General features: G+C 38.3%; 1 protein-coding gene across 2 annotated transcripts in view; it reads right to left on the reverse strand.

Annotated features, from left to right (window-relative positions):
* The window catches only part of ATF6 (activating transcription factor 6), a gene marked incomplete at its 3' end in the record, with an annotated part of 44,050 nt that extends 25,050 nt beyond the window's left edge, over positions 1-19,000 (reverse strand). For both annotated transcript variants that reach the window (XM_072420148.1, XM_072420147.1), the window contains 7 exon segments: positions 5,967-6,181; positions 7,040-7,240; positions 8,537-8,714; positions 9,402-9,529; positions 10,135-10,216; positions 11,331-11,404; positions 18,805-19,000. In XM_072420148.1, the coding sequence (XP_072276249.1) occupies positions 5,967-6,181; positions 7,040-7,240; positions 8,537-8,714; positions 9,402-9,529; positions 10,135-10,216; positions 11,331-11,404; positions 18,805-18,904 (978 nt within the window). In that variant the 5' untranslated portion in view covers positions 18,905-19,000.
* Between the last annotated feature and the right edge of the window lie 3,622 nt (positions 19,001-22,622).

A 22,622-nucleotide genomic window follows, 5' to 3' on the forward strand; every position in this document is an offset into this window, starting at 1 on the left:
GGAATAATCTTTCAGAATCTTTTTTTTCTAGATTTTCCTCCTTTAAAATTGGGTGCGTCTTATATTCCGGAGCGTCTTATACAGCTAAAAATACGGTAGATTTTATTTAGGTAAACCCCTAAAGCCCCTCCCATGCTCAGCACAGTTTGACCAGATCTATTATTCAACATGATGCACATCACTGCTCTCATTCTGGTACCCATGGGGTATCTTAAATAAATCATATTTAAATAATACATAGGAATCTATTCTGTTTTGAATTATAATTGTTTACTTATAATTCTCTTCTTAGTTCCCAGTAAAATAATGATTTTATCAATTGGGCCATTGATATAAACATTTTAAAATCATGTAAAATGGATCCTTAGATCCCAAAAGGTATCGGAGAAGAAAAATTTACTGCTAGCTACATAAAACAATATTTCTGTGTTCTTGTGGATGTTAAAACAGATTTCTTGGTAAATACAAGCTAAGCCAGAACCCGAGATCTAATTATGAGTGTGGAGACCAATTTCACCTGGAGTGGAAAGCTTAGCACTTGTTAATATTGTTTGAGACCTCACTAAGGAGATCTTCCATCATCTACTGTCTGATCACTGGGACAAGTAAGGGGAATATAACCAATAGGGTAAACATGGTGGTTAAAAATTTTTCTTGGTCTTCTAGGAAAGGGATTTAACGTCTATAAGGTTATGCGGTCTGTATCCTTGTTGGGAAGGGTTCTCTCATCTCAAATCACCAAATTTAATCAAATTGTTAATACAATTAGTAGATATAGAAAACTAGTATGCAGCAACCTGCAAATACAAATACAGAGCCATGAGGAAAAAAAAGTTTTGATTTAACACCCTTGTATACTTACTTACACTGAAGCCTTGTAGTGCTGGGATCCTGGACCCAAATCTCCCCTTCTACTATTTGCCACTGTTGGCTATAACCAGGGCTGTGGAGTTGGTAGATAAATCCTTTGACTCCGACTCCTCAGTTTCTGGTACCCCCGACTCCAACTGCTCTGTATTTACAGGGTTTCTTATTTTATCTTCACACTTTTGCATTCAAACTTCATACTTTTGCAACCAAACTTCACAAAAAAATTTGGACCCCCAAATTATTCATAAATCAATTTGTAATAAAATGTAATATAACACAATATTTTTACCATAAAAGTTACAAACATTAATAAAAATATATTGATGATTTGTCAAATAATGTTTTTTATTTTATAATATTTTAAAATTAAATATCTCTATTTCAGGGAATTATTCTACGTTTTAGGATAACAATATTATTCCTCTTTTTAAGTTATTAGGGTAATATTTAGTATTGCACTTACCCTTATGGTGGGAGAATTAGGTAATGCAGAGCGTCAGAGTGCTAGACGTTTATCTGAATGGAAGTGATGCATGAATCTTCTGGTAGAGCGGACAAAAAAAAGAGAAGGTCTGAGAAATTCAAAGTTGGATGAAGCCCATAAGGAGGAGTTACGCAAATTAATGTATGAAGATTGCGGAATAAGCTTCAGAGAAATGAAGGATCAATTATTTGCCAAATTTGGAATTAATGTATCTATTTCAACAATAGATAGATGCATTGATAAATTCCAGTGGTCATTAAAAAGAACTTCTTTCCTGTAAGGAGTAATGATTCCTACTCTCTTCAAGAAAGGCTATGCTAACAAAATCCTTGATCTCATTGCTAAGGAAGATGGAAAAAACATCTACCTTCTTGGTGAAGTAGGTTTTAACATCTCAATGAGAACCAAAAGGGAAGATCTGCTATTGGGTAAAGGCCGGTGCATGTTGCAGCTGGAGTGCGTTCCAGAAATGATTCAATTTGTTGTGTGAGGAATAAAAATTTGGACCCTCCACTTTAAGTCACAAGCACGAGCATTTAATCAAGAAGCATGCCTCAATTTTATTGATGAGGTTTGAATGTTTTTAGTGAAGAGTGTTCAGCATGCCATCCTAATTATGGATAATGTCCCCTTTCATAAAACTAGCCAGGTAAAGAGCTTGGTTGAAAGTAAGGGACACCAACTCTTATTTTTACCACCATACTCTCCATTTCTTAAACCTGTTGAGAACATGTACTATAAATGGAAAGAAGTGGTAAAAAAAATAGGGTAATTAATTCAGGTGCTTTATTATATTATTAAATAATAAATTAAATAAATTTATTAAGTATTGGACACATTTTAGTGAGTTATGCCTAAGATATACAGGTCTACAATGTAAAATAAATTTCCATGCAAAAAAATTGTACCGCTTTTTGCATAGAATTTGGACAGAATCAGACCAATAGGGGGGTTATTGTTTCTGAAGAAAAAGTTTATGGTAAAAATATTGGGTTATATTTAATTTTATAATACATTTAATAATTTATTAATAATTAGGGGTCTTAATTTTTTTGTGAAGTTTGAATGCAAAAGTGTGAAGATAAAATGAGAATCTCTGTAATATGCTAATGTATTTTCCATGTTGATTATAGGCAACATACACGCCATTTAACCACAGAACTACTGGCTAGGAAGCTGACGCTCTACTGTATCGCCAGTTTGAACAAAAGACAAAAAAATGAAAACAATAAGGTTTTATTTGTTGTTTTTATAAGTGGCTATAAAGTAGTAGCATAGCATGCAAAAAAAAATCAGGAAATTCTTTGGTATTTTTAAAACAAAAAACAAAGCTTAACTACATGAACAAAACCAAAAGCTGGAAAAACTAAAACAGATTATATATTACATTAGGAATATAGTTGTAGAGTAGAATAGCTGTTGAATGCAATCCAAAACTAACTCAATGTAGTGTTGTTCTAAGAAACAGAATTGCTTTTGCCAGATCCTCTTTCATAGACGTTCTTAAATCTGACTTGATTATTTTAGAGCTGAAAATAGTCTTTCAACACAGACTTGGGTGGGTGGCATTGCTGTTACGGTTCTAGCCACACATCACTAATAATCTCGGGATAAACAAGGATGGCTTCTTCTACAGTCAGTTTTGAGGAGCAATGACACTTTTCTACTTTTAATTCTTTAAAAAAAACTCCTGCTGGAATCTCTTTATTTGGACATTTTCTGGTTGTTTAGCTTTCACTCATATGCGATGTTGCTAAACTGTTAAAAGTTTTCTTTTGTCCAAGTAGGAATCAAAGTCTAATTCTTCATTTGAAGAGGAAGATCCTGAGTTACCAGTGCTTATAGCTTCATCCAGTGGTGGTGTTTCAGGAAGTAATCCCTTCATGCTAACCTACATCATAGAGGGCCTTTTTTGCAGTATCAGTCTGGTCAGTTGGTCGCCCAACAAAATACGGCTCATTGGATCGACATAAATAGCAGCTAACAATATTTGATTATCCAGTAGGAGATTCTCTCTTTTCTTCATTGAAGATACAATGCCATCAGCTATTAACCCTCCACATAACAAGCTCCATTTCAAAAAGAATTTACCAGGTGTTAAATCTTCAGATTGCATGCTCTTGGTGACAGTAAAGGGATTAGAAAGTAGATTTTCTAGAGCTTTTACTTGTGTCCACTGGCTTTCAGTTAATAAAACATTTTCATTGTCCAGTTCTTCAACAAAGTCTTTTAGTTCAAGCAAACGCTTTACCATCAAATAAGTTCTTCCTCAGCGTGTTGTTTGATCCCAAATAGTTCCTTTTCTGGCACGTCTTTTCAAAATGGCATCTGTTTTAGGGGCCCTGACTGCAACAGTTACTTGCCTCAATTTGCCAATTAGAGTAGCTGTATGACGATCTTTCAATCCATCTCTTATTGTAAGTTGCAGAGTATGAACAGCACAACGCATATGTTGAAAAGTAGTACGCTTAGATGCTTCTTCAACAATGTTATCCAAAATGTCACGATTTTCTTCGCTTTCACTTTCTTCAATACTTGCAGAACAGTCTTCCTTTAATATCTGTCTATCACTTTACCTACTTCATTCATTTTCTCAATTGTGCTCAACATATTAGAAGCATTATCTGTCACAATACGTAGAATCTGTTCCTTTTTCATTTAAAAATCTTCTAGAACATCCTCCACTAATTTCTGAAGATAGTTACTGGTGTGATGTGCCTGGGTGTCCTTTACTCCCAAGGTTCGCTGCATTTTATTATTTTCATCAACAAATCTAACATTAAGCAAAATAATTGACTCTGTGACGTTTGTATACATCCATTTTTATGAAGACAAAATGCCGTTTCCGACCTTTTCCTCGTTCTTCATTTTTTCATTTGGCCTCTTCAATTATAAGTTTTCATTATGCTTTCTCTTTCCAGAGAAACGCCAAGTTTTTTAGCCATTTCTCCATTTAGGGCTGAAAAGGCTGGCTGTGAATAGAAGGAGAGTGGTACACTATTCTCTACTACCATTTCAATAATGTGGTTTTTGAATTTTTCAGGTGTCACTGTTATGGTAACGTTGTCAGATATAAAGAATCTTCTTAATTGTGTTTGGTCTCCAGTAGATTTCTGAACATTTTTTTATCCCAGAGGTAGATGTATTATTTTCATTGATATCTTTCTCATTCACAACTTATAACACTTTAGGATGAAATGCTGCAAGTGGTCTTTTCAAATTTGATGCTTATGTAGGTGCATTTTTGTTAGACCCACTGAAACTCCTAATTTTTGCATCACATTGTTTTTCACCATCATCTTCAAGAATACATTGGCACACGTAATGTTTCCCATGACTTGATAATGTGAAGTTCTCATAAACAGCAGACTTTATCGTGTTTGTTGACAGATTTTTTGCCATTGTGCGGCTTTTACTAAAATATAAATATAAAATATGCTATGCTATAGTAGCTAGCATATTCTTTCATTTAAATGCAAACATACACATAGTCCTGCACTACTGCAAACATACATACAACACAGCACTATACACACAAATAAGCTATAGCCCTGCACTAAACTTAGACATAATTTGTCCTGAACAGAAAAAGATGTACAAACATATATACTATACACACACACACACACACACACACACACACAACACAGAGCCCTACATTTTACTCAGAAACATACACACAATATGCACTATACACAAACATTAATACATCCCTGCACCATACAGACAAACATACACATAGCCCTGCAGTTTTATCCAGAAACATGCACACACCCTTCCATCATAGTACACACAATCAGCCATGCAGTTTTAAAATAAACATGAACACTTACAGTTGAATCCAAAAAGCTGTTCCTCTAAGTTCTTCTAAGCATTTTTAGCAGCTGGAGGAAGTTGAGCAGATGCTGGTGCTTTTATCTTTGTTTGCTGATCTTCTGCTGAAGACAGGGCAGTAGGAGGCTCCAGGGCCAGGGGGGCCACTTAACTTATTTCCTAGTATTAGGTGGTGTGCTAAATGATGTTAAAGTTCAGGATGGGATCATATATGGAAAGTGCAGACAGGACACCTGAACACACATCAGGCCATAGCACTCACCTACACCTATATTATTACCTTTCTACACTGAAATGAACTCGTTAAACACATTATATCTGAAATAAAATGAAAACACTTTTTGTAATGTACATAATCCAGATTACAATAATGTGAATGTCAGGTTGTACAATAGCTCAGCTGAATTTAGAAGAAATACAACTATACACACTAGTGGAAATACAACTATGCACTGGGCTTTATTCTTACATCAGAGAGGTACTTAAGAGGTACTTAATAATGACTAATGTTTGTGAAATAGGACATTTGAACTTGCTGTATTTCTTTTATTAAAATTCAAATTTATCAGGAGTCAGAGTCAGCACATTTTTATCCACTCCAACTCCAGGTACCCAAAATTGACTTCGACTGCACAGCCCTGGCTATAACTTGAGACTGTATAACTGTGGCAAGTACAAAACAATGTAAGCCATTTTGGGACAGGGCAAAGAAGTGCTGCAGATTAAAAAAGTAGTACATAAATTAGTGGAACAAATATATAATTCATTTTAAACTTACATCTGTTTCACTTTCAGGAGATGGAACTGATGAATGGATAACAGATTTCACTGGTGTGGTCTTATCACTGCTAATTCCAATGTGTGGCAGTATATTTACAGAAGGCGCTGTGAGTTGTGCTGTACCTCCATTTACAGCCAGGATAGGCTGTGCTGCAACAATCCCAGATGTAGGGAGCTGAACAACTGCCGAAGAGGTAAGCACAACCTGCTGTGCTGTGGTAAAAAGATAACACATATTAAAGCCTCCAGAAAGCTGAATAAAGCAGTGTAGATACTAGAAGATTATATGTGGAAATTAGGAAAATAAACAACTTAATATGTTGATTATAGGTTAAGCCAAGGTTGACTTAATTTGACATATACAATACTATGATTACAGAAGCACAAAAGAAGCCTGTAATGCAGAAAATGTGGAAACTGATACTGCTGACGTTATTTTTTTTTTAAGTTTAGGATGCAGGTTTGCTTTCCAAATCCATTATGCCGATCCTAAGTAAATGGTAAAAGGTACAACCATTAACTATCCACTTGGAGGGAATTTTCTAGCAAGCACAACAAGCAGTTGGTGAGAAATGGTTATATATGGCGAAAGATTTCTATAACAGAGAAAAAGGTTTATCGTGAATAACTAAGAGCTTAACTCCAAAAGTTTTGTAATAAATAGTTTTTACTCCACTGGCCTGGGAAATGGAGCGGGATTGAGGAATACGATTTTTTTAGAATGATGCAAAGTGAATCTGTCCATGATAATAAAGTTGTGAGTTTATAAATGAATGTAATATATGTTTAAGGTGTCGGCAAGATGTCAATCCTCCCTTAAAATAAACGCAAACCATGGCATTTAGTTTGCCTGAGGCTTTTGTATCAAACAATTGGCTTTTATTTTAAAAATTGAAAACTGCATTCAACCCCTTTTGTAATTCAGTGCGGTCAGTTTCTTTAAATCAATTCCCTGTCTACATAAACTTACACCAAGTCTACACATTCTGATAATCATTGCTCTGGACCAGCTTAATAATAGTGACAGTGATGGACCACAACTTCCTAATGTGTTTTGTGTAAGTTGCTTACCTGTTGGTGGTGCTGGCTGAATGGCAATCAGTGGATGCTGTTTTGGCAGCAGTGTTGTAAGTGGTTGAAATATAATGGTTTTAGGTGCAATCCCTGAGGAAGGCTGGATATTTGTTGCGTTAGGAATCAGAATGGCTTTTGGCTGAATGGCAGTCTTGGGCACCACTGGTGGAAGTTTCCTCTGTTTTACTGGTACATTACCTATAAATAACATATATAGAGTTGGACTTAATAAAGCTAAAATAACAAGCAGTACTAAGCATACACCCAATTTAATGCGGTGCATACATCATCTCATAAATCAGCCCAAGCCAATTAGGTTACAAAAAGTCATAATTAAATGTAATCAATTGTGTACAGTCAAGGGGTTTAAAGAATAAATGAACTTTTATCTGAACGTCAAATGTCTTGGGAGTCAAGGGTGTAGTACAACCTACATAAAAGAACACTTCCTCCATTGTCACTTCCAGGCAAGTGACTAAAATGCACTAGTCAGAGGAAGAATACAGGAAGAAATTTAGATCATTGAATAGCTCTTGGAATATATTTTTATTAAACATTAAACTCATTAAAAAAAGGAGAGTGAATGATGTACTCTTCGCTTTGCTGTGCTCACCGTGATTCACTTCACTGATTAAAATCAGGGTGTGGTGGTTACCGCACAGATTATAGTTTCTTTCCAGTGACAGATAAATGAACGAGTGCTGCTGTTCTGTTCTATGGAGAGGGGAGGATGCGCCAATGGTACCCTGCTGTGCTCTGCAGAGCTCTGGAGTTTAGCTGCACGTTTTAGCGCTCCCAGAAATAACCACCTTACAGTGTGTACTGTCTGAATTGAATCACATTGCCAATATTAAAAACAAACACATTTCAGCAAATTGCACTACATAGGTGTGAATAATTTGTGCACATTGTATTGCCTTTTATTCACTTTTCGAAAAGGAATAACACAAATATTTTCATGTTTTGAACTGGAATAGAATGTGCAGTGTTCACAATGCATTTGCATGTATGAAAATAAAGTTTTTTTTTTAAAGTTTTCCAGGAAATCAACCACTAGAAATAAAATCTGCTAGGTGGCCTTAATTTCTATTAATCTAGAGAACTGGCTGATAAGAGAGTGTGTATTTCAAACTGTGCAAAATATTGAACAAAAGTGACAGTTTTGAAGCCATAGTTCAGAAGTCAGACATTTCCCACTGGGGTTATAATGATGGCCTTTAATCTTCTTTATGGGATTTGTATTCCTTATAGATTCTGGTTTTGGTGTGATGCTCATGGCACGTGTTGTTCAAAGGTAAACAAAAGGCGTTAAAGATAAAGGCTAAAGAAATCATTTATCAATCTACAGCATTTTTATAACATTGACGTGGCTATGTTTCAGAGGGCAGATAATGATGTCTACCACCAACCCCGCAAGAGTCGTTCAACCCAAAGGTCTGATCAGGGTATGGGAAAATACATTCACCTTCATTTTCCTATAACAAGAGTACATACTTTTAGTGGGTGTTGCAACTATATGAATCTCTTCTGTCTGTTCTGGTGAACTAGGGCTTCTTGAAGCTTCAGAGTATATGGACAGTGGAGATTGTTCTGGTGATATTGGACTTCTTGGAATTTCAGAGTATAGGGAGACTGGAGACATCTGACTACTGGTGGAAATATCATTCTCTTCCTGTGGCAAAGTGAATGAAAATTTACATTAGAAATTATAGCTCCAAGGAGCGAATTATACATTACAGTGCATACATTAAGTTTTAAAAGCACTTTCAGAGCAGTCATATATCAGGCTTTATGGCCCATTCCCAAGCCTACCTCTAAGTTTTAAACTAACCCTGCTCAACTGAGATCCTTGACTTGTGGCTGACTGGATACTTTACAGGATCGTCTTCAAATTATTTACTGTCTGGTCTGACCCTCCTTACTCCTTCAGTGCAGGAGTGATGAGAAGGTAAAAAGACTTTAAGAAATTGCTGGACTGCATTAAAATGGATAGTGTTTTTTTTTTAATTTCTTTAATTTTTTTCTATTTTTCCCTTTGTTTGTTTATCTGTTCTTTAAACAGCAGTATTTTTCTGCCTTATTGGAGTGAAATGTGCATACACACTAATTTTCTAGAGCAGTGAAATGGGGGTGACCATTTACAATGACCATTTACATAGTAATCAGCTGGCACAGGACGAGAATGTACTACTGAAAAATAATGTAACACATCTTTGCTGAACTCATTCCATTCAATGCTAATAGACTGGAAGTAAAAATAAAAAAGCAAAGGATCCAGAACACAAACTAGGCAAGAAACAGCAGTGTAAATAGCCTCTCAGTGAAAAGTCCCCTATATACAGACAATATCGTTCCTTACCGGCACAAACTGTGCAGAAGACTGAGGTGAATCAGCAGACGAAGACTGTGGTGAATCAGCAGACAAAGGAGACTGAACAGAACAACTGGAAGATGCATAAGATTTGGAATCTGGTTTATTCCAATTTCCTACAAATAAATAAAATACAAGGCTTAATTCAGGAACAGTCAGTAGTTATATTTTACCATTCCTATAGTGATTATATCACAGTTGGGGTTATTTTTTAGGTCTTATGAAAAACTCAACATAAGTCAGCTTACAACGATTACCACACAGGATATCACCCATTAAAGTGGACCTATACTGGCATTACCTGTTGTGGCTAAACATTAGCCATGCATAATATCATATAGTAAAGTGTGTACCTTTTTTCTGTTGATTAGCTGCAGCATAACAAAAAATTACTCATTCTGACTCTTTCCCCCTACTGTTGTGCTTCCCTGGTGGCTACAGGACAAAGGGGACAGCATCACTACAAGCAATGTGCAGGCTTCCAATATTGCATGAAAAGCACTGACACTTCTGAATGCAGCAACTGTTGATATGTGTCCACCATTACAAAGGCCCAAACAGAAGAGGCCAGCACCGGGAAACCAGTTCTCCATGATAGCATGAGAGGGATCCAAGAGCCTTGCTATCTATATCTGTTCTCTTGTTCTTTAGGACTAAATTTATTAGCTTTTACAACTTGCAAGTTCCAGTGTATCAAACTAACCCCCATTAGGCAACATACCTGTAAAGCACTGATCATTCAACGGATGAGAATCCCAAGACATTAGGTCTGTAGTAAAGTCCAAATTATCAAAATTTTCCTCCTGTAGAGTATGAAAGAAAGTTATATTACTAAAGTCACTACTATTGTTTGCCAAGTGCTTAATAATTTCTTTCTTTTTCTTTTTACAGTTTTTTATTAGTTGTATAGTGGATGTGTTTAACAGTTGCAGTATGAACATAACTGTGACTATGTTCTTATGCTTAAAAGTAGATTTGTTCGCAGACCAGGGACTGAGAAAAAATCCTCCAATGATGGCACAAGAGGGAGGGGAGGTAAAACACTTTCTTTTGATGCTGGAAACTGATGGAATCACAAGCAAGACAAGCTGCGCGCACACACACGCTAAATACAAAAACGTTTGAAAACAGACATTAAAATAGTGAGTCCTGAGCACCCTTACCAGATCACAATATGAATAAAATAATTGTGGAGTATCCATTTTACACAAATATGATTTACTAGATATTTGATTAATTTGTTTTAATCCTTTTGATGGAAAAAGTATATATAAACCATTTAAAGTCACTTATACATTTAGTGAATGGCCAATGACGTACATGTTTATAAATCTAAAATTCGCTTCTGATTTTTCCAGGTATGTGGGATAGTCTCCCTTTTGTCCTGTTTCTTCCAAAGCAGGGCTCAGAGCTCTGCATGAAATATTTTACTCTGCTAGAAACTATGGTTATCATCTTGTTTCACTGAGTTCTTCTGCACATTTTTTTATCCTAACAATGTCAATTTAATGGTCTAATGAATGTAGCTGTGCAACAACTAAAGTATATACTAAAGTTTTTGCTAGGTTTGTAATTATATCCAGTGAGAATGATCTTCTGAATTATAAAGCTTAGGGCTTGCAGACACACAGCTGAAAACAAAAAAAGGTTCTGGGCAATTAACTGAAGTACAAAGGGAGTTTTTCTACTCAATCAACATTTGATCATTGACTGATTTACAGCATTTGGTCCACAATCAATTCATAACAGACAAGTAAAGAATAAACCTGAATACTCAGACCTCACTTACTACCCCTTGCAAATTGTGAGGAGGTAACAAAAGTACTGACAAAAAAAGGGTAGATGGAATTCCACTAAATGGCCCACGAGAAATTGGTAGACCTATCTGGAATTCATAGTTTAAGATTATATACTTACAAACACATTACTTTCTGCACCTTGAAACAAATCCTCATCAACTAAGCTGTTCAATTCATCAAACAATGAAGCACCTAATGGAAAAGAGGAAAAAGAAGAAGAAAAAAAAAAAAGTTATTTGCCACTAATATAATTTCAATGATGCCAATCAGATTTCAGAAGATAATAACTTTTCTGCTTGCCAAATTAGCTTAGCCATTACATTACAATAGAGAGTCACAGCATGGTTAACCAATATTTGAACATTGGCTTGAACATACTACTTGTAAAAAAGAAGAAAGGAGGCACAACAGAATGCTTTTACAGTGGCACTCAGAAAACGTATAATCCTAAATAAAAGTATTTGTTAATCTTTATTCTTTTCCAAAGAGATTAAATAAAAACATTAAAACAAGTGTATATGGTTGCACATAAAACAAAATACACCTTTAACTCAGTAAGTCTGAATGGTAGTTCAATGGTATAGTAACATGTCTCCCTCCCCGATGCGTTTCGTCCTTTTGTTGGGCTTCCTCGGGGTATCCAGGGAATATTATGACACACACTTGTCAGGCCATACGGAAAATAATATGACACACACTTGTGTCATATTATTCTCTGTATCCCCTGAGGAAGCCCAACAAAAGGGCCAAACACTTCGGGAAGGGAGACATATTACTATATCATTGAAGTATTATTCAGGCTTAATGAATTAAAGGTGTACCTTGTTATATGTGCAACCATATACACTTGTTTTGTTTCAATCCGTTTTTATTAAAGATCAAAAACATAATAAAACAGATACAGAAAATATCACATACATAAACATGAGGTCTTGCAGCCCCAAATACAATAACACATTGTACAAAAAGTGACATTTCACATGAACAGAAATATACTTAAAATAAAATGGGGTCGTACAAAATATTACACAATAGTTTTTGTTGAAAATTACACAGAACGGGAACACCCCATATCCATCAAGTTTAATTGGCTGAATAAAAGACCATAACAGTTAGAAGAAAACCAAAAACTCGTATAACCATCGAGAGCTTTATACCACTCTCTAATCCCTCTCTGATTACAACCGAGATTGCTACCATAGTTTCCTAATCAAAAACAAAGGCACAACAAATGTCCGACCGGCCTATTGCATGTATAAACCCAAAATACACTATAGGCCCACTTGTGGCAAACTATCCTCCTCACTTACATTCTCCAAAGACTACTGCCAAATAGATTTAAATTGGGGCTTTTCTTTGAACCAGTCCCAGGCCAACCACGTCAACTTGTATTGTTCAGTCTTATCCTCATCCTCTGCTATTAATCCCTCCATACGCTGTATTTTTTCCAATTCCACCAACCAATCTCTCATGGTGGGAACCAAGGGTTGCTTCCACTTCCACGGTATAATTGTTCTAGCTGCTGTGAGAAAATGTCTAAGTACATCCCTCTTGCAAGCCTTGATTGACCCAGGAAGAATGGACAGCAATGACATTTGAGGGGTCAACTTTAAGGTAAAGCCAGTCACAGTATTATAAATATCGGCTATCTGATCCCATAACATATACACTTGTTTTAATGTTTTTGTGCAAGTTTTTATCAATCTCTTTGGAATAGAATAAAGATTAACAAATAAATCCTTTTATTTAAGATATTATATTTTCTTAGAGACACTGTAAAAGCCTTCTGTTCTGCCTCCTTTCTTCTTTTTACAAGTAGTATATATACCACAGGCTTGGCACTAGTGAGGTTTACCTGCATTTCTCCTTTTTAGTTTCCCTTTGACCATCCTTTTTTCTCTTATTGGCTTGAACATGCTTTATAGTTTTCCGCAGTCTTTGTCAAGGGCGATCTGGCCACCACACGTGCCTTCTCCGCCCATCAGCAGTATTTTATCATCTGAATAGATGACAGAAAGGCATGAGCAGCTCCTCCGTTGCTCTATCAAAATGAGTTGCCCGTGTATAAGTGGACGTGTGCAATCCCAAGGGGCATGTACAATGACATCAGAGGCAGCACTGTGATAGCTGTGTGTGTAAAGGCTGCATGTCATATTCTGCAGCTTAACGACTCTCTGTGTACAAACGTTAATATCTCCTAAACCACTGGTTGTAACAACTCAAAATTTTCAGGGTGCACAGGGAACCCTCCTAAGGTACTAATAACCAAAATCAGCCCCCAGCTTTAAGGATTTTCAATGTATGGGGTCACAAGTTTAAAAACTTGAAAATTGTGTCAAAAGCAAGTGCACCTAGGAGCCTGAAATTGCTGGATGGAATGGTGAGTGGCAGAAAAAAGGGGGGAAGCCCAGCCAGCACGGGAAATATTAAGGGTTTGTCGTTGCTAAAGTGAATCCCCCCCCCCCTCCCCACAAAAGTTGTGTTTCAACTAGATTAAGCCCTGGGAGGCCACATCTAAAGTTTGACTAAATTCACATTGGCAGTAAGGTTGCACCTACTGCTTCCTCATGCCAGGAACCACTGCTGCATGAAAAACAAGGCCCGAAAAAGCCAAGCAGTTACCGCCTGTTACTAATCCCAGGTGCCTAGCAGTTGCCAGTAGTCAGTCGAGAGTCATAAATGGCACAGTTTTTTTTTTTTACTGCTAATGTGAACTAGGGCTAACTTGTTACATTCATTACACTGTTACACTACTACAAGGGATTACACGCTTAACAAAAATGGAACACAGCATGGAAGTTGGGTTTTAATACAGCACTTGACCATTGGGGCATAATACAAAAAAGATAGAAAAATGGGATATATTATGGTATTAGGTATTAGAAAGTTCGAACAAAGTATAGGGAGTAGGTAGAACACTGACACATTAGGGATTACTGGATACCTATGGCATAAACAACTGGGAGCACAACATTTGTCGTGTCTTGTACCTCCCACTTTTGACCACCCTTTCCTTTGCTTCGTCTGGTTCTTGTGTGAGACACACAATAATACCAAACACCAGTGGCTATTTTCTCTAGCATGACTGATTGCACAATTGGAGACATGTATGATACTAACTATAGAAAACAGCTTGTTTGTTTTTTTCCCACTCAAATCCAACTATGTTCATGCAATTTCAGAATATCTTTACAGAAAATAAATAATACTTTATCAGTGGCATGGAGGTGTAAATAAGGCAATTGCTCTTTATTGCATCACTTTTTAAAAAGCATGAAGCACTTTTGCAATAAAGATACCAATAAATTTGTCCACAGTTATAAATACATACAATCAAAGGCTTATGCTGAAAGCCAACAAAAAGAAAAGTAGATCACACAGACTTGGAGGCCCTGAAACTAATACATGAAACATAAGCTGTAACACAATATATCAGTCACACTGGGAAGCCGAAACAAGTTCTCAGCCTACTGCACATCCATACAATGTCTACTCTCATCATTGTTCTAGTCTCAGCTAGTTACAGTCTGTTGCTTCCTATATACCCCCACCTATGAGTACTTTTGCCATGCCAGCCAGGAACTGTAGTTTAGAAAGGACAATGATTCAATAAACACCATGTCTGCACTACACGACGTGATCTTTCAGTGCGTCCACCACAATCAATGTCAAAATTTCAATTGTTGCTATAACCAAACCCCAAATACTGTACTTCATAAGAACTATTGTGAGTTATTTAATTCAAAAACATCATCCACAAAGATCCCCCAAGCAGGCTCAACCCTCTACAACAAAACGTGGAAAATATCTTCCAAACTTTGTAATTGGTGTGACTTCTTGAAACTGAAGTGGTTTCTTGTTTTTCACTAGTTTTAAAGAAAGGCCAGAAAGAAAACAAGCTCAAAATGTATCCTCAGGATTAAAAAAATGGCAAAAAAAATTAAAGAAGGATTTTCAAATTTCTTGATTTAAACTATGGAACACCTGAGAAAATCCTCCAAGGATCCCTTTAGATAGGTGGAGGGAGGAGGTAAAAATCTTTTAAACAGTTAAAGACAATTGTGGTCATTGAAATCAATGAGGGAGGGTTGTCTTTCCTCTCCAGATCAGACAGGAACAAAGATCCTTCAATCTTTTTTGCCCATGTATTTAATAGAAGCAGAAGCTGAACTTGCGAATAAAACACGCCCTTTGAAATTTGGGAGGAGAACACAACATCCCTATTTTTAAGCCTGCAGGGGCCCCATGCTACAAGAGGATTAATAACCATCACTCCTTAGACCAGTCCCCAAATATCCAATGCTGATCTTGGCATCCCCAATACCATGCATAATCCAATATAATGAAAATAATAGAGGGCTTTGCTTCTGCATTGTACTGAAAAAAGGCAGAACCCGCAATTATATGTCCAAGACCATTAGCCATGGAGGATTAAAGATTGGGACTATCTCCACCCAGGAAACTTTTATGTCTCCTGTAGGATTGGGGGGTATCATAGGAACAAAACAGAATCATTAAACTGGTCAGATTGTTTAACTCTGAAATACAGGATTCTGAACAATATGAGCATTATCTATGTTCTCCATGCATTATGAAATAAGCATATGGGAAAAATGTAACAGGAACAGATGCCCAAAAAAATGCATTACATAACCTCTAACCTGTTACTATGTTAGATTACTTTAATTTACTTTAGACCAAACGCATGCATTTTTCTGAGGATTACGTAAGTTTTTATGTAACAGTATGTTTAGGAACTAAATTATAATATATATACATAAACTGATAAAAGGTACAGTAAGGGGACATTCAGACTAGCTGTCTTTTACCACAATATTTACGACATTGGGGCAACAGTAACAGGTTGCCAGGCTTTTGCAAGCAGCTAAAAAAAAGCTTAGAAGAGTGGTGGTGAATTAAAACGGCTTTAAAATCCCGCTTGCAATAATTACCAATTTAAGTCTATGGAGGTAGCAGGGGTGGCAAATACCCATTGGAGGCTGCATGCAATGACCAGAATACAAACGTGCTACAATGTTGCTACCTCCTACCACCCATCAAATATATGATTTGGTCCCAACGTAAACATTGTTGGCAAATGGTTGTTAGTGGTAAAACCACCATAACTAGACTAGCCTACTAGTTTGAACATGCTCTAATGGAAGAACTCCATTTGAATGAATTCGGCACCTAACCTCTGGGGAACAGACTGATAGCACAGAATTTATAATAACTGAGCAGGAGAAGCTCCTACTGGATCACCACTGCAGATATTTATCCTGCTACATACCTACAGCTGGGGTATGCTTTACAGGCAGAAATCCACATGTAAGCATTTCTGTGTACTGTGAAATGCATAAACGGTAAGATCCCATTCTTCTGGGTGTCAAGGAGGATACTACACAAGCTATTTCTAAAATCAATACCCTGCAGAGTATTTTAGGGCAAAAATATCAAAATGTTCTTTTAGCAAAACAATATTGTTACATTAAAGCGTACCTAAACCCAAAATATTTACTTTACATTCATCTAAAGGGTTGGCTACCCTTTTATGTAATGTAAAAATTTTGTTTGTTTTTTAAAAAGGGTGCAGCACTGCCACTTTAATTTATTGATTGCCTTAGAGATCAAAAATAAAATGGGAGGGCAGAGCTTCCTGGGATGCTCTTTAGGCAAAAGAAAAAAAATTGCCGATCTCACACATGCACAGCAAGATTGGCAATTTTTTCTCAATCTATGTCACCCAATCTAGTGCCTGTGCATCGGGTGACGCAGGAAGAGGAATCCGGAAGAAGAGAGGAGAAGATGACGGCACCTGGTGGGTCCTCTACGCCAGGCCGAAGACAGATACCAGATGGAACAAACCTCCTGATGGATAACTTTGTTTTGGGATTACTTAGGCTTTAACTTCTCAAGGGTAAATATAAAAAGAAGTTTACTTCCAGTTCTACTTGCTGTGGCAACACATGTATTACATCAGCAAAAATCCACAAATACCGATATATACTATAATATGATACTGACATACAACCAATCAAAATATAGAAGAGTGCATGGTAAGTGACCCAAGGGTTAATGCTCATTCCTTCCCTACAATTACAGACAAATGTATGTAAATAGAGCCACTTTACAGAACTGAAATTCTTTCCCCATTTCAGTCATGAAAATATTAGTCAAATGACAAGCAAAATATCTTCAGGTACAGAAGTATTTCTATGAAAGGAAACATGAAAATGGGCACAGAAACTCAGCTCGATGCTCTCACTATCAGTACAAGCCAGGTTTAGGCCTTATGTCAGCATAACAGACATATTCTCTTCTTACCAGCACCCCTCCATTCTAATGCCAGCTGCCTGCCGTGAGAGAAATAATCAGCCTGCTATCACTGAATGAAAAATGCTGGTTGCCTGGCTGCCTCTTGATTCAGTAAAGTCTGCTGTCATTCACCAGTCGCAAATACAAAGATTACAGGCTCCAACATCACTTGCTGCATACTTGTCCCCAAGAACCATGCTATGTCCATGTGTTATTGTATAGACAGTAAATACATGACTGATATATATAAAGGACATCTGTAATGGTATCTTACGTACATTAGCGTTCTCCGCAGCCCCACCACACAGATATTTTTGGTGGTTACTAAAGAGCTGTGGCAGGAAACAGGGGCTGCCACCCACCTACAGCTTCTTCCCACACAGATTAAAAATAATTCTGGGGGTGAATACTGTACCATAATATAATAACCATACGTTATATTGTTATACCCTGCAGTGTGTTATATAAATGCACACGTTTCTATAGAAATGTAGAAACCATTGCATTAAATAAAACACGCAGGGTATGTGATGTTAGTCTGGGTTGCCATTCATGATTAAAGCGCAACCAAAGTTTGTATGAACAGGTAGGTCATTACTGGAGAATAGGACAGGGGATGTCTGGTCTGCAACTTACCGGCCTGGCTGCGTAGGTTTTCTAGCAAGTATCGAAGCTAAACATATGTAGCGCCAGGGAAAGCCAGAATTCCTGTCTTCCCCTGCGTATGCTGGGATGGTGTATGAGTATGTCATCCAGCACAGCCAATCAGAATGGCTGAAGAATAGAAGAAGATGGCGGTGCCCACTGCTGGAACACAGACAGGTGACTTGGACGGGTTTATGTCTGCTTTATTGGCCCCCCAGATGCACCTGCAGCCATTATTATACAGTATTTATATATCACCAGGAGGTCACCCACACAAAACTACATAGTGCCCTGGCCGGGATTCACACCTGGGACCCAGTGCTGCAAAGGCCAAAGGGCTAACCACTGAGCCCCCGTGCTGCCATCACCATCACCATCCCTCTTCTCTCTCTATATATATATGGATATCTATGTATATTGTATATAGGGTGCCTGACAGAACAATTCCATACAACTTATCCAGCCAGTCCTATTCCCCCTGAGGGCTCCATGTGTGTATATTTCCTATAATAACACAATGCTAGGAGTACAGGTCTCCTTCCTATAGCCTCTCAGTATTCTCAGGTGACATCATGAAGTTTTCTTATGCAATACAAAGCAATACAGAGCCGCCACCTGCACCCCATACTCACCCCACGTGAGATCATCTAATGACGGGACAGCCGATCTGCCCCCACCCGGCCCCGGACCCTGGAGCCCACCGTACACTATGTTTTCCACCTCCATAGCCATATCGTTATATAACTATTTCCGCACCGCTTGCTATATACACGTCTGCCTTCTCCAAGCAACATCAATGACATACTACGAGCTACGGGGGCCGAGCTGACTCACAACTCTCATTTCCTGATAGCACACAGTCACGTGTTTCCCAGAGTGCGCAGCTGCACAGTGTCACTAGTGAGAATGGGCACAGCATGTCATAGCCAGGGATAGATCCGCTGCTTTATTCACTGATGGTGAAAGGAGAAGGTGAAAAGTATTGCTACAGCAAGGAGCATATAATAAAGATTTATATATATATCTATATATAGATATATATATAGGCAAAGGCATCCCGGGAGGCTCTTGGGTGCTCCTTCTGCGTATGACTGACCATCTGGGGCATGTGCAGAAGGAGACCTCTGATGGACTGCTCTACAGGATTGAAGTGTATTTTTTTTTTTTTTTTTGGCTGAGGCTTGAGTTTACTTCCTCTATTCATCTATTTCCCTGTTACTTGAAAAAAAAAAAGGTAATAAATATATTTTTCTGTATTTAGGTGCCTAGTTTAACATTCTCATTTCTCACCTAGGGGAGGATTTTGTAGTCCTTAGTCAGCCCCCTTTTGGCACATTGCAGAAAAATTGTGAAGATGTGTCATTCGAATGTCAGGTAGCTTCCAGACTATTTGCACATGTGTATCAGCAGGAGGCTGGCTTCAATCAGAAGATAAAAATTTGCTCCAAAAACCAGACTGCACCTTGTCAGGATCGCCAATCTAACGTTTAATCTTTTAGGCTGGGCCTACGCGGATGTTTTTAAAAACACATGTAAACACTCCTACTGCGTTTATATGCATTTTATGCACATTTAGTAGAGTGTTAAAGCTTGCCTTTAAAACACTGGAAAATGTCTATGCTGTGTTTTTACTGCGTTTACTTTGAAAGTGCTTGTAAACGCAGGAAAATGTTACATTTTGAAAATTGGCGTTTTTCAGCGTTAACCCCACACTTAAATTTTTTTTAAAGGTTGCAAGCAGTGTTATAGATAACACTCAAAAACCTGCCTCAAGGAAACGTCCTCGTGTAAATTAGCCCCTTGGAATGCATAGGAATTTCAAACAAGGGCTTTTAAAGCCTCAGGTTAAACGCTGGTTAAAACCTACGTGTAGGCCAGGGGTCGGCAAACTTTTTGGACTACTAGGCCATTTCAGGAGGTCAGAAAGGCACACTAGACCAGAAGAAACAAAATGTCCAAGGAAAAGTTTTTCCAACCGTGACTGCAAGCGAGCAGCCTCAGTCTTCCACTCATCTGCGGTGTAGTCTTTGTACATGTGCGCATGCTTGGCATCAAAATGCCCCTTGAAATTCAACCACTTGAAAATGCTGTTGCTGTCTTTGCACACTAAACACAGGGCTTTGTTGCCGTGTTGGTTGAAGAATAATTTGTTAGTCTATTCGGGGTTGAAGACACACCGTTCGAGGTCAACCTTCCAGAGGTTTGTAGCTGCGCTTTGCTTCTGCTCTTTAGGCATAGTAATTGTGGTTACACTGCGGGAACTCGATGTCGCAGAAACTCGTGATGACGATTCAATTAGGCCGGATCTAACAATAAAAACCAGGAGGGCGTTTGGCTGGACTGGAATACTGGCTAGGCAGGAGTTTGCCTACCTCTGTAGTAGACTAAGCCTTATGGACAGGAGGTAAAAAAAATGTAAAAAAAAAAAAAACCTAGTCACCTAATCTTTTCACAAACATGGGCTGAGTTAGCGTTAAGTAATACCTATACCACACCACATTCCGCATGTGTATCGGTGTTCCCCATAGCTGCCACCTCCCATCTATCCTCATGCCAGAAACACAAAACCAACAAGAAAAACAAATGCCCCAGGTACAGGCATGGGCAAACTACAGCCCGTTAGGCTTTTTTATCCAGCCCTTGGAACTTTCTCTACTTCAGCGGCTCCGCTGAAGTAGATCTGCGTCCGCGGCTCTGGCCCCCCTGAGCGGGGTCAGGAGAAGGACGTTGTTGGGGGGCCGCACCGGCCAGAGGCGCAGACCATGTTCCCTGTACAAATCCTGGGCTCAGGGAAGTGGGCAGAACATTTATGTTACGCCATAATAATGTCACGTTCAATGGCGTCATGATGGCATAACCCTGCCCACTCTCCATCGGCCCGGCCCCTCTGCCAAATTTTAGAACAGATTGTGGCCCCTGAGAGAAAAGTTTGCCCCTCCCACCCAGGTATGAAGCTAATACCTCAAACTGCCCATCATCCCTAGGTGATCCTCTACCAACCTCTATTACTGGCATCACCATCTTCAGGGCAGTGGTCATGCTGTTACCAATGCTTTGCCTGGCTCCAAGGCTGAATCTGGTAGTCCAGTTCCTGGTGGGGTGATTCTGGAACACATCTGGCTGGGTTCTCTCTGTAGGAGACATTTTTATTCCCCAAAAGGTTCCTCTTCCTCTGCCCCAGCACCTCATAATGTGCTCTGTGCTGCTCAGTAGAGATCACGAAAATTGACAATTTAAGTTTCAAGAAAGGAAATGCAAAAAAAATAGCAAAATGCATGCCAATGAGAAGGCAACATAATTTCAATTTATCCAGCTTGAGGGCTACAATCTTATTTCATCACAAAGACTTGTCACAAAAGCCTATTTCATGATATGATCATCTTTAAAATCAAAAAGACGGTAGGAGAACATTACTATGATTAGTGTTTGCATTAATTAGTTCTTTCAATAGCAGGGCATAGGAGGAAATGGAGTGTGGGTATTTTTTAGAGCAAAAATCAAAGCCAAAAAAAGAGGACACTGAGGATAACAGAAGTTGGCCATAGTCACCACAACCCCCTCTGGTTTTCATGTTCATCATATTGGTATTGTCTGAGAAGTAGATAACTTAAGAATATGTTTGGCTTCTGTAAGCTGAGCATTGGGAAATGCCACTTGCAACTTTTTAACAGCCAGACTTGTCAGCAGTGCATTTGAGTCTGTTGCATGCTGGCATAAAAAATCTGGGACTTTTGCTTTGTACTGGAGGACAACAAGTGTGACCAGCCAGTAACTATCCTCTTTTAAAAGGTACAAATGCAGGGATCATTGCAGAGGCATCTTCTAGCATGACTCCATATGTGCTCATCCACCTGTTGCTGCTCTAGAGATTAGTCAGCTTCTTCCAAAGGCCAAATAATATTGGAGGGATGACAGCATAAACTCTGCGTGCCCTGTGTTTGCCCTCTCCCTTCTGCAGGTTCCCAGAGCTACATTTACTTATCTTTCTCTTCCTCAACCCTCTTCCACTTCTCCAAATCCTCATCTACCCCTGCTGCCTTCGATATCAGCGGGCCAACTAGACATCTGCACCTTGTCCTCTTCCCGTCTCTCAAGACTTAGGGAACTATGTGTCCTTTGAAGAAAGAAAATCAAGGAAATGACAGTCACTTTAGGTATATATTCACTGGGTAGTGGAACTGTTTGGGGACAGCTAACAGAGAAGAAAACCACTCTGTGAAAGGGAAGAGACTAGTTTTTAATGTTGGTATATGTTCTCAATGGCAGTACCCTGCTACCCTTTCTTTTGTTTGGCAATAGTTTGCTTATTAGACCTTCAAATGCTCAGAATTTAAAATATTACCCCCTCCCCATTGACTGCAATAGGGTTTGCCACAAAGTTCATGTAGATATTTGCTTAAGGGAAAGAAAGAGGTTTGAGGCTGAAGTTATTGTTTATAATCTTAATTAT

This window comes from Pyxicephalus adspersus, chromosome 8 (genome assembly GCF_032062135.1).
Source record: "Pyxicephalus adspersus chromosome 8, UCB_Pads_2.0, whole genome shotgun sequence".
Taxonomy (NCBI): domain Eukaryota; kingdom Metazoa; phylum Chordata; class Amphibia; order Anura; family Pyxicephalidae; genus Pyxicephalus; species Pyxicephalus adspersus.